The sequence below is a fragment of the Microcebus murinus genome, chromosome 16 (assembly GCF_040939455.1).
Source record: "Microcebus murinus isolate Inina chromosome 16, M.murinus_Inina_mat1.0, whole genome shotgun sequence".
Classification (NCBI taxonomy): domain Eukaryota; kingdom Metazoa; phylum Chordata; class Mammalia; order Primates; family Cheirogaleidae; genus Microcebus; species Microcebus murinus.
The window spans coordinates 30,762,600-30,775,706 of NC_134119.1; the positions used below are offsets into that span (position 1 = coordinate 30,762,600).

Consider the following 13,107-nt stretch of genomic DNA (forward strand, 5'->3'; position numbering starts at 1 on the left):
AAAAGGAATCTTACAGGGGTGATGGCAATGTTCTGTACCTTGCTTAATACTGCTGGTGATTTTACAGTACATACAACTGTTAAAACTTATCAAATTGTACCCTTTAAATTGATGTAGTTCATAGTACTACGTAAAATACACCTCAATTTTAAGTCGATTTTTATTTTTCTTATTTTTAAAAAAATATTTATTTATTTTTTTGAGACAGAGTCTCACTTTGTTGCCCCGGCTAGAGTGCCATGGAGTCAGCCTACCTCATAGCAACCTTAAACTCCTGGGCTCAAGCAATCCTCCTGCCTCAGCCTCCCGAGTAGCTGGGACTACAGGCATGCACCACGATGCCCAGCTAATTTTTTCTATATATTTTTAGTTGGCCAATTAATTTCTTTCTATTTATAGTAGAGATGGGGGTCTTGCTCTTGCTCAGGCTGGTTTCGAACTCCTGACCTTGAGTGATCTGCCCACCTTAGCCTCCCAGAGAGCTAGGATTACAGGCTTGAGCCACCTTGCCCGACCTTAAGTTGATTTTTAAAAGAGCAATCATAAGAGCTGAGGGAGGGCAGGATGGAGTGTGACTGCTAATAGATATGGGGTTTATTTTGGGGGTAATGAAATGATCTAAAATTAGATTGTAGTAATGGTTGCACAGCTCTGTGAATATACTAAAAAACATTAAATTGTGCCTATTTAAGGGTGAATGTACTGTATATAAACTATATTTTTTTTCTGAGACAGGATCTTGTTCTATTGCCTGGGCTAAAATGCAGTGGTGTCATCATAGCTCACTGCAACCTCCAATTCTTGGGCTCAAGTAATCCTCTTACCTCAGCATCCTGAGTAGCTGGACTACAGCACATCCCCAGGCTTGGCTAATTTTTCTATTTTTTTTTAGAGACATGATCTTGCTGTGTTGCTCATGCTGGTCTTGAGCTCCTGGCCTGTAGCAATCCTTCTGCCTTGGTCTCCCAAAGTGCTAGGATTACAGGTATAAGCCACCACACCTGACCAAATAAATAAAGCTTAATAAAGGTATTAAACAATGAACCATCATGTAGCTATAATGGTAAAACTCAGAATAGTTGTGACCTCTGGATGGAGTAGTGACTGGAAAGAAACACTAAGACTCTTCTAGGGTGGTGGATAATGAACTTTATCTTAACATAGATGGTGGTTACAAAGTGTTAAGCTTGAAACAATTCATTGAGTTGTATGCTTGAGATTGGTACACTTTGCTATATATGTATGTTATAGTTCAATTTTTTCTCTTTAAAATTCATTTTTGAAAAATTTACATGAAATAAACTTTTTTTAAGAGATAGGTTATATATCATGAAGAAGTACGTATTTTTATACACTGATTACATAAATCTTCTTTCTCAAATTCTCCTTTGTACCAGCCTTTCATCTTACTGGTTCCCTTGTTAACTAATAAAGTGAGTAAAATCTTTGAAATGTGTTTATTCTACTTTGTATAAGAACCCTGGGTTTTTGTAAAACTGTTTTGAAAATTATTTTTTGATAGGAGTTTGGAAATATTTTCACAAAGGAAGTGACATTTCAGCTGGGCTGTTTCCCCGTCTGAATTCCTCTTAGCATTTCAGACTTGGCCTAGGGCCCCTTCCTGGGACTTCCTGAGTATGTTGGGGTCTCTGATAGTGTTCTCCCAAAATGCTCTAGGCAGAACTTCCTTCATCAGTGCTTATACTGCTGTTTTTATAAATTAACTAATTAATTTAAATTTAATTAATTTTTTGAGACAAAAATCTCACTCTCTTGCCTGGGCTAGTGTGCAGTGGTGTGATCATATCTCACAGCAACCTCAAACTCCTGGGCTCAAGCGATCCTGCTGCCTCAGCCTACTGAGTAGCTGGGACTATAGGTGTCCACACCATGCCCCGCTAATTATTTATTTTATTTTAATTTTTGTAACTTTATTATTATTTTTATTTTCCCACCACCCTATTATTTTTAAATTAATTTTTAAAAAAATTTTAGTAGATTAGATAGTAGAAGTTGAATTCTGTTACACATATATATTGTGCATTGGTAAAGTCTGGGCTCTTGGTGTACTCATCACCTGAGTACATTGTGCCCTGTTGGTGATTTTTCATCCCTCACTCCCTTTCATTCTCCCCATTTTTTTTTTTTTTTTAATTTTTGTAAAGATGGGGGTCTCACTATGCATGAACCATAGTGCCTGGCCTTGTTTGGTTTTTTTTGCAATATGCCAGTATGTTCTTATCTCCACATTCTATCTTTTAAGGCCAAGCATGTGGCTCATACCTGTAATCCCACCACTTTGGGAAGCCAAAGCAGGAGGATCACTTGAGGCCAGAAGTTCTAGACCAGCCTGGGCAACATAGTGAGACCTTACCTCTACACAAAAAATAAAAATTTAGCTGGGCCTTGTAGCCAAGAGTTCGAGGTTACAGTGAGCTATATATCATGCTATTGTACTCCAGCCTGGGTGACAAAGTGAGATTCTGTCTCTCAAAAAAAACCCCACAAAAATTATACAAGTAAAATATTAATGTATCCTATTTTCTTGGTGTGAAATATCTAAAATAAAACTGAAAAACTGAAAAGTTCTTTCTTCTGTTCCAATACTTTTCTCCTCTCTGTATATAACTATTGTTACTTTCCAAACATTTTTTTGTGCATTTATATACAGATGCTCCTTAACTTACAATGGGATTACATCTTGATACATTTAATTGAAAAATGTCCTAAGTTGAAAATACCTTTTTTCTTTAGGTGTTGAATGTCTCATGAAAGTTATTGAATACTGTACTGAAAGTGAAAAATAGAATGTTGTATGGGTACTGCAAGTGTGCGTGGTTTCTACTATGTATTGCTTTTGTACCATAGTAAAAAAAATCATAAGTTGGAAACCATTTCTACATACATGTATAAATACACTTACATTGTTTGACATAAATGGAATGATACACGTAAAGAATGGAACTGCAGTTTTCTTCCTTAGTTGATGATATGTCTGGGCAACATTTTCTTACCATCACAAGTAGACTTACTTGTCTACTTGTGACAAATTATATGTGCCGGGCACGGTGGCTCACGCCGGTATCCTAGCACTCTGGGAGGCCGAGGCAGGCCAATTGCTCGAGGTCAGGAGTTCGAAACCAGCCTGAGCAAGAGAGAGACCCCCATCTCTACTATAAATAGAAAAAAAATTAATTGGCCAACTAATATATATAGAAAAAATTAGCCGGGCATGGTGGCGTATGCCAGTAGTCCCAGCTACTCGGGAGGCTGAGGCAGCAGGATTGCTTGAGCCCAGGAGTTTGAGGTTGCTGTGAGCTAGGCTGATGCCACGGCACTCACTCTAGCCTGGGCAACAAAGTGAGACCCTGTCTCAATAAATAAATAAATAAATAAATAAAATTATATGTTGTTCTTTTTTTTTTTTATTTTATTTATTTATTTATTTTTATTTTTTTGAGACAGAGTCTTGCTTTGTCGCCCAGGCTAGAGTGAGTGCGGTGGCATCAGCCTAGCTCACAGCAACCTCAAACTCCTGGGCTCAAGCAATCCTCCTGCCTCAGCCTCCCGAGTAGCTGGGACTACAGGCATGCGCCACCATGCCCGGCTAATTTTTTCTATATGTATTAGTTGGCCAATTAATTTCTTTCTATTTATAGTAGAGACGGGGTCTCGCTCTTGCTCAGGCTGGTTTTGAACACCTGACCTCGAGCGATCCGCCGGCCTCGGCCTCCCAGAGAGCTAGGATTACAGGCGTGAGCCACCGCGCCCGGCCTATATGTTGTCATCTACAGTTTATTTTACTAGTTTTCCAGTGAAAGGCATTCAAGCTGATTCCAATTTTTGTTCTTATAAATCTTTCTAGCATATACTTCTTGCCTGTGCAGCTTTTTGTACTCATGAGCAAGTATTTCTTTGAGATGGACACCCACAAGTGGAATTTCCAATCCTGAAATATGGTACTTGTTTGGTTGTTTCCCTGATTATTAGAGAGGTTGAGCATCCTTTTTTGTGTTTATTAATCGTTCAGATTTTTTTTCTGTGCATTGTCTATTCATTCTCTTTGCCCATTTTTCTATTAAATTACCTTTTTTCCTATTGTTTTGTAGTTCGTTATTTTGCATATTGATCCTTTGTTGAGTATGTTGCAAATATTTTATTCCAGTCTTTTGCTTGTAAAGGACAAAGTTAAAGGAATTTTGTTTATGATGTCTTTGTACATAGAGGAGTTTGGAATTTTTAATTTCTTGTTTTAATTTTAATCCCTGTTTCTGTATCTCTGGGACTGAGAATAGTTCAGAGTAGCTCAAAGTACTGGGTCTGAAGTCAGAAGTACTTTGGTTCCTATCACATCCCTGCTTTCTTTTTGCTAACGGTGACGGGTGGACAAGCGAGGGACAAACCCTTTCCTCACATGTAGAAAAGGAAAAGTACTACATCTTTCCCTCATTGTGATTGAACTGCATGGAGTGTCTAAAACTAACGCCTGAACCAGTTAAAGAGCTCAGTAATAATAATGATGTCTAACAGTTATAAATATGGTAACATTTTAGACATTTAGAACATTGTAGGCCAAAAAAGGGAAGGGACTTGGGCAAAGACATGCGCAAAGGCGATCAGGCCTGTACCTGGAGAACTCAGGTGAGGCGTCGTGCCCTTTTCCTAAGCCCCGCCCCCTAGGACTCCGCCCCCGAGCTAGGGCCAGTGCCCTGGCCACACACCCCTGGATCCCCCGTGCTAGAGGGGTCGTGCGCGTGACGGCCGGCCGTGACGCAGCGTAGTGGGGGTGGGTCCGGGAAGCAGGATGCGCCGGGATAGGGCGGAAGGTTCGCGCGGAAGGGGCGGGTCAGGTCAGAGGGCGGGGTTTAGCGGGAGCTGGTCCTGGGGCCGGGCTTCCGCGTGCGTAGGTCTGGCGGGCGAGAGCGCGCGGCGGGGGCGTGCCTAGCGGCGGGGCGGGGCCAACGGGGGGCGGGGCGGCGCGCGGCCTAACGGCGGCGGCGGAGGCGACATCCGCGGCGGTGGTGGTGGCGAGCTCCGCTGCTGCAGGTCCCGCGGCGGTGCCTGCGAGGGACCCGGGCCGCGGGTCGAGGCGGGCGGCACGCGGCGGGCGGCGTTCGGCAATGGTGGGCGTCCCAGGAGCGGCCGCCTTCCAGCGTAAGTGGGGCTGGAAGGCGGGCGGCTGAGGGGGGCGTGTGAAGGGGCCTGCAGCTCCACTGGCGCGAGGCTCCCAAGAGGCCCCCGGCGCGAGGCCGGGTTGGGGAAACTGAGGCCCAAAGCAGGGCGGCGGATCCAAGGTCACGCGGTGGGCCAGGCCTTCCCGGGCTCCCGAGGCCACTCCTGCGCTTCCTGCCCCGCCCGGAGGGCTCGGGGCTCGCGGTGTGAGTGAAACTGGGGACCGCGGCCTCGGAGCCCAGGCGGGGCCGGCGTCCCTCGGACTTGCTAGCCGACAAGTATTGTTTTGTTCTGCCGGCGCTGGGGCCACAACGGGAAAGATTACACCCGCCCGATTTTGAGGGGTGTGTGGTTGGCCGATGTTGGAGGAGCAAGGATGCCCCCTTGGAGGGGCCTGTTGAGCGGAGGCTCGGGTTGGACTTCTGCGTTCGCATTCCGTCTCCCTCGCTTACAAGTTGTGACCTTGCCTCTCCTGCAGCCTCAGTTCCCCCATCTGAAAAATGGGGGTGTGAAGAGCATTCCTACCCTCCCCCAGGGCTCTTGGGTTTTGTGAGGCCAGTAGAACGCCTGGCAGACCCTCACACATACACAAGCGCGAAAACTGTTATTCTTGTAATTGCGGTTTATTTCACTCTTCTAGTGTGCACTTCACTCGGAAAAGTCCTAAATTGGGCTTTAGTTATGTATCTGTTTAAGGTTTTGTTTTGTCGTCGGTTAGTCCTGCTCTGTTATCCAATTGTTATTCTTATCTCCATTTTGCCATTCCAGCATTTATCTAGTGTTCCTCCTAGATTGGTGAGATGCTTGGGGGAGAGGTGACATCTCTTAATAAAACAGTAAATTTTTTTTTAAAAGTAAAATTTTAATTGTTTTTCCTTACAGTAGTAATAATAGCCAACATTTTTTGAGCATCAGACATTTTGCATTCTATTGATTTAATATTTGTTAAGTCATGTATTAAGTCAAAAGTACCATTTTAGGCCTTGGGAATGTAGCAGCACACAAATCAGACCAAACTCGGGCTTTGAGTTTAGCTGGGAGAGGGGAGAGACACGGCAAATGAGGAAACAGATAAATGTATTTTGCATGTTTTCTCTTGGTGACAACCTAAGTTAGCTATTTGAGTGTGCCCATTTTGCAGAGGATGAAACTGAGAAGCAGAAGGAACACTGAGTTCTAGCTTCAGAGTTGATATTTTTCAACACATAAAAGGAAGGCTTTACATTTTACATAGCCTCTCTCTTGACAAAATTTTAAAAATTATTTATTTATTTATTTTTGGAGACTGGGTCTTGCTTGTCTTGCCCAGGTTGGAGTGCACCTTGAACTACTGGGCTCAAGCTGTCCTCCCCCTTCAGTCTCTGGAGTAGCTGGGACTATAGGCATGTGCCACCATGCCTGGCCACAACCTTTTTTTTTTTTTTTTGGTTTGGCACCCATTAAATGTTGGATCGAAGAAATACAAAGTAGATACACCCAGCTAATGCCTCTCAGTCAAGTATGCTATTGCTGCTTTTGATTGCACAACTGGAGAGGCAAGACAGAGGTGGCCCGTTAGGTCTGACAAGTGCAGTCTCAGTAAAGCCTTTTATCTGAACTTAATTTTTTTGTTTGTTTGTTTGTTTGTTTGTTTGAGACAGTCTCACTTTGTCGCTCAGGCTGGAGTACAGTGGCGTCATCATAGCTACCTGCAACCTGCAAACTCCTGGGCTCAAGCAGTCCTCCTGCCTCAGCTCTTGAGGAGCTGGGACTACAGGTGCCCACCATCATGCCCTGCCAGTTTTTCTATTTTTTATAGAGATGGGTCTTTGCTGTGTTGTCCAGGCTGGTCATGAACTCCTGGCCTCAAGCAATCCTCCTGCTTTGGCCTCCTAAATTACTGGGATTATGAGCATGAGCTACTGTACTTGGCCTGGCTAATGTTTTGAAGTGAAGTGCTGAGGAGAGAGTATATAGGAGCTCAGTCTAAGACCAGTGCCCTTGAACCAGAGTTCCTGGAGGAGTAGTCTAAAATTGTGTCCTCATATATTTTTAGTGTTCATTCCATCAGTAAATAGGGTTGAGTATGCACATATGTTATATGAATGTTTGTTTTAAATGATTACTCTGTTTTGTGTATTTTATAACATTCAAAAATAGACATTTTACAGAAGGATGAGCGGAACTAAATATAAGGAGAAGTTCTAATATTGTCTTTCTGCACTCCAATGGTAGATAATAAGTATACTTCCTGGGGTGGAAATCGTTGATCTTGTAGTGGGGACCTTCCCCTCCACCCATTAGGCCTGTTATCCTGAAGAAAATCTAACTTATCCAGTAGAAGTAAAATATAATGGTTTAGACTGAAATTCAGAACTTTTGAGATTTAAGTCTGAAGTTGTGCTGAGTTGAAATCCTGGGGCCAGTCCTTACAAGCTTTGAGACTTTGGGCACATTACTTATCCTTTCTGTGCACTTCATTTTCCTCATCTAAAAAACCAAGATGATGAGCTCCTACTTCATTTGCAGTTTTATTGTGATGATTATTATATGTTCATATGACATATATGTTAATATATGTAAAGTACTTAGCAGTGCTTGACACTCTGTTTTGGATGGTGAGGATACAAAGATGATTAAGAATCTCACAGTCTGGTAGGGTCCCTGCACAGGTAAGCAGGTAATGATAAAGTACTTTAAGCATAAGGATTTTGGGGATGCACAGGAGGCAAAACTAATTATTCTTTGAGGGCCCAAGTAAGGCCCAGGTAAGAAGGTGACTTTTGAACCAGGCCTTAAAGAAGGAGAGGGACTTTTTTTTCTAGGAGGAGAAAGAGGGGTGAACCTTACTGGCTGAGGGTAGAGTATGGAAATTTGGAAGCTTCTCAGGGCTTGGTGAGTAGTTTTGGACCTATAGGGAACCTGTCCGAAGCTTGTATACCTTGTTAATAGAAAAACAGTGAGTTCTGGCTTGGAGTTGTACCTGACAGGGGCCAGATGACAAGGAAACCTGTCCATGTCTTTTCACAGCCGCAGCTCTTTCCTCTCTGTGGTACTTACCTCATTCTGCCTACTTAGTTATCTAAGAATATAAGCTTCTAGACTATAAGCTCCATGAGGGTTTTGATACTGTCTGCATTTTTATAATTATATTTTGCCTTATAAGTTAAGTGAGAAGTTCGTAAGTGTGGGGAAAGGTATATAAATCATTGGACCTTAAGGAAGTATATAAACAGTTACAAGTGGAGTGGTAAATGACTATATTTACTAGTGAAAAACTTGGTTACAAATATTTTATAGTAGATAGGCCTTGTGTGTTACTATTCTTACTATGGTAAGAATTTGTCATGTTCAGTAACCCTTTATCTGGCACTTAACCCAATAGAATTACAGAAGAGATAGGAAAGTACACCAGAAAGACTTCTCACAGGTTGAATAGGTACCTTCTATTTGCTCCTCTAGATCCACTCTCCATCCTTTCTCACCCTATTCTTTGCCCTGGGAAGCTGACTTACCTACATGGACTACATCAGTGAGCTTCCTTTCCTTCTAAAGTTATGGAGTTTATTTCCTTGCACCCATCTTAAGGGTTTTTCCCTTAGCTGACTGTGTCCCTTGATTGAAGATCACTGCTCCTCTAAAAGTGGTCCTCTCTGTATGACTCCCCTATCTAGATTTGGAAAGTTTTTGTTCCCTTTGTTCCTCTGGCCTAGAGGTGCCTTCATTAGCCCTAGTGTATTAGAGTTATCCCTTGTAATTTTATTTATTTTTTTTTTTTGAGACAGAGTCTCACTTTGTTGCCCAGGCTAGAGTGAGTGCCATGGCATCAGCCTAGCTCACATCAACCTCAAACTCCTGGGCTCAAGCAATCCTGCTGCCTCAGCCTCCCAAGTAGCTGGGACTACAGGCATGCGCCACCATGCCCGGCTAATTTTTTTCTATATATATATATTTTAGTTGGCCAATTAATTTCTTTCTATTTATAGTAGAGACGGGGTCTCCACTCTTGCTCAGGCTGGTTTCGAACTCCTGACCTTGAGCAATCCACCTGCCTCGGCCTCCCAGAGTGCTAGGATTACAGGCGTGAGCCACTGTGCCCAGCCTCATTGCAGATTTAAAAGAAACAAATTAGATGAAGAAGAGAAGGGTTACCCCAGGTAAACATACTGACAACAAGAGGATCTCAACCTCTTGGTGGTCCTTACCTATTCTGCTACATTGATGTATTTAGTCACCACTTTGCCTCTCTCCCTTTGGATAAAGAAAAAAAAAAAATAGAGTAAAAGTACCATAATCTGGGACTAGTTATCTTTGAGACAAATGGGTTTATGTGATTTAAGTTACTCTTGAGTTCATCACTGTGTAGTCAATATTCTTTTTTTTTTTTTTTTTTTTTTTTTTTAGTCAATATTCTTAATGGTCACACACAATCAGGACAAGTTAAATTGCAGTTAGTAGTCTAGTTTTCAAAAGCATAAATATACACATGGCAGGTTGTTTCGCATAATGGGAACTTGGAGGCAGACTTTGGGTTTCAGGCCCAGTTCTACTGGGAAATTAACCACTGAGACTTTGGTCTTTGCTTAATTTGTAAATGGGGATAATTCCAACCTAACAACAATAATCATTAATACTGAATTTTTATTTGGGGCCAGATATCATGCCAAGCATTATATTCTCCTTTGCCTTTTAATCTTCCACTCTTTTAGGTGGGTATTATGTCCTCATTTTTACAAATTAGGAAGTAGACTCAGATAGGTCATATCTCTAATAAATGACCACGTCCAGATTAAAATCTAGATCTTTCTGACTGCAGTGCCTGAGGTCTTAATATTATAGTAGCCAGAATTGTTTATTTAAAATCTGTTGGCCATCAGTGAATGGGAAAATTGAACCCTTTTTCCTAAGCTCTGTGTCACTGTAAAGTTCCTGCATTTTGAAAAGATCATTTAAGTCCTCAAAATACAGCATCTATAAGGGAGAAGGAAACAATGCTTATAGACATCTACAATATTACTGCAATACAGAACTTTTCCTGGTTGTTTCTTCCCTCTGGGGGAGGATGTTTAGAACCTTTGTTGCCTAATATTCTTTACTTCCATCCCCACTCCCCCACCATCTCTAACTGGTAGCCCAGCTTAGTGAAGTGAGCTGAAGGCTTTAAGGGTAATGTTGCTACAAAAGCGCAATTACTTATCACCTGCTATCTGCATGTTAATTTAGAATTGAATAAATTGTAAATTTAGAATTTCAGTGAGTTCCTGTGTCTAATTAGGTACAGGTACAAGTTTTCCTACTAGGAGCAAAGTTGTCCTTTGACTTCCATAATTTTGAGGGTTGTTGACTTTGTTTTTTTAATTTCAAAATATTAAGGACATACAAATGTCTGTGTTACATGGATACCTTGTATAGTGCTAAGTCAGGGCTTTTGGTGTGCTCATCACCAGAATAGTGTTCATTGTACCTGATAGGTAAATTTTTATTCCTCACCTTCCCCCCTTTCTTGATTTTCAGTGTCTTTTGTATCTCTCTGTGACTTTGGTTGTTTTTGAGAGTTGAGACTTACTAAGTTGGATCATGTCTTGGACACTTGTAATGCTTTTTCTTTATCTTTGACTTTTGAATAAATTTATGCTAGTTTGGAACCAGTTGGCTTTACTATATATGGACAGATTTGGAAAATAAGCAGAGATATTGACTTTAAGCTTGTTCTTGGATATTAAGTCTGCTGTGTAGGTTATGTGAATCCAGACTTTGTGATCAGGTACCTGAATTTAATTTAATGAATGCTTTTCAGCAGGAAGGATGGTTTAGAGGATAGTGTAAAATGAATGAATGTAGCACTAGGATAAAGAGGAGTTAATTTACTGAGTTCATACCTCTTCCAGGTTAAGGAAATAGAAGGAAGAGGTGGGCAAGTAAAGTTTCTTATCTGCCAGTTTTGTCCATGCCTTAGTTTTAAAGTATTGTTGTGAATTTCATTGTAGAAAGTGAGAACTCATTTGTAAAGATGTACTTCAACTTCCTGAAAGCTTGAAGGCTGATGAGGGAGAATCTCTTCCCTGGTGATTGTTTATGGTTTGATAAGATTACCAAGGAAGGGACCTCAGTAGTACTGTACTAATAGTCCACATGTGCAGTGTGAACTAGTATATGTACATGTGACAGAACCTGTTTCTGGGTTTTATTTATTTATTTATTTAATTTATGACAGAGTCTCACTTTGTTGCCCAGGCTAGAGTGAGTGCCGTGGCGTTAACCTAGCTCACAGCAACCTCAAACTCCTGGGCTCAAGCAATCCTCCTGCCTCAGCCTCCTGAGTAGCTGGGACTACAGGCATGTGCCACCATGCCCAGCTAATTTTTTCTATATATATTAGTTGGCCAATTAATTTCTTTCTATTTGTAGTAGAGACAGGGTCTCGCTCTTACTCAGGCTGGTTTCGAACTCCTGACCTCGAGCAATCCGTCCGCCTCAGCCTTCCAGAGTGCTAGGATTACAGGCGTGAGCCACCTCGCCTGGCTTGTTTCTGCATTTTATAATATTAAGGCTGGTTAAATAGCTTTTTGCCTCTGTCTCTGATTTCTATCTCTGGCCTCTTGAAGGCCTTGAAGCTATCTGAAAGTGTAGGGATTGGATTCCATAAATTAAACTTTCAATAGAAATCTGTATCAGATATGTCAACTGAATATGACTTTTAAGTCCAGGTGAATTCTTTATTTCTTTATTCAAATTTTTACAGATAGGGTCTTCTTCTGTCACCCAGGCTGGAGTGCGGTGGTGTGATCAAAGCTCACTGTAATCTCAAACTTCTGGGCTCAGGCAATTCAGTTGAAGTCATTTAAAAATGGTCTTTGCTGTTTTCTGCTGGGCACTTTTCATGTGCATCTATCATCTCATGTAATTTTTAGAACAAACTTGAGAGAGTAAGTATCTGTTTTACTAATAAAGAAATAAGGCTAAGAGAAGTAAAGTATGAAAGGTCACACAGTTAATAATTAATAGATTCATTCTGCACACCTAGTTCAATCTTGGTGTTCATTCATTATTATTTGAGGTCAGTGTCCAAAACCCACTGTTCCTAGCACTCTGGGAGGCAGAGGCGGGTGGATTGCTCGAGGTCAGGAGTTCGAAACCAGCCTGAGCAAGAGTGAGACCCCATCTCTACTATAAATAGAAAGAAATTAATTGGCCAACTAATATATATATATACAAAAAATTAGCTGGGCATGGTGGTGCATACCTGTAGTCCCAGCTACTCGGGAGGCTGAGGCAGAAGGATTGCTTGAACCCAGGAGTTTGAGGTTGCTGTTAGCTAGTAAGACTCTGTCTCAAAACAAAAACAACAACAAAAAAAAACCCCATTTTTTTTTAACTCTTTGTCACTTGGCTTCCTGTGTTCACGTGTTCCAGATGTGTTCCAGAGGAGCCCAGAGCTCCCTAAAGATACTTGTTCTCCCATCATCTTTCTTCAACAACTTTCTTTTCCTAACAACTCTTCTTATTAAAAAATGGCTAAGAAATTGGGATATGATTTAAAGACAGCTATTCTAGGTCTTGTTCATGGATATCCTAAATTGGCCTTAGAGATGAATTTAAAAAAAAAAAAAAAGGCACAGAAAGGCAACAGAAACTTTCAGCAGCCTTTACCAATTCATCCCATATGTTTCCTGGTCTTAGCAGCGAAGCAGATGATTGCAGTGAACATCAAAAGCTCAAGAAATGTCCATGCTAATTTTGTACAGCCCTGTGAGGAGCTGTCAAATATGGATTGTCAAATATATAGTGTATAGACTATGCAGTGAACCTTTACTTTGCAGTGTGGCTCTTTAAGATTTGATTCTACCCCTGTATTTTGTATTGCTGTGATTAAGTGCAGAAATCAAAGTATAATTCAGAATAACCCAGAACTTGATAGCCTTCTCTCTGAGTTTATAGCTTTGGGGTTGGCTAGAC

General features: G+C 41.5%; 2 protein-coding genes across 3 annotated transcripts in view; both read left to right on the forward strand.

The window, feature by feature from the left end:
* Positions 1-5,022: 5,022 nt before the first annotated feature.
* CBFA2T2 (CBFA2/RUNX1 partner transcriptional co-repressor 2) overlaps positions 5,023-13,107 on the forward strand; it is a 137,285-nt gene continuing 129,200 nt past the window's right edge. The window contains exon 1 of one of the 2 annotated variants that reach the window (XM_012755043.3): positions 5,023-5,154. In XM_012755043.3, coding sequence (XP_012610497.1) covers positions 5,121-5,154 — 34 coding nt within the window. In that variant the 5' untranslated portion in view covers positions 5,023-5,120. The remainder of the gene's footprint in view (positions 5,155-13,107) is intronic. The other variant, XM_076011036.1, reaches the window with a different exon arrangement.
* LOC105865964 (DET1- and DDB1-associated protein 1) overlaps positions 5,082-13,107 on the forward strand; it is a 55,151-nt gene continuing 47,125 nt past the window's right edge. The window contains 1 exon segment of the mRNA XM_076011037.1: positions 5,082-5,154. The gene's annotated coding sequence lies outside the window, so the exon portion shown is untranslated.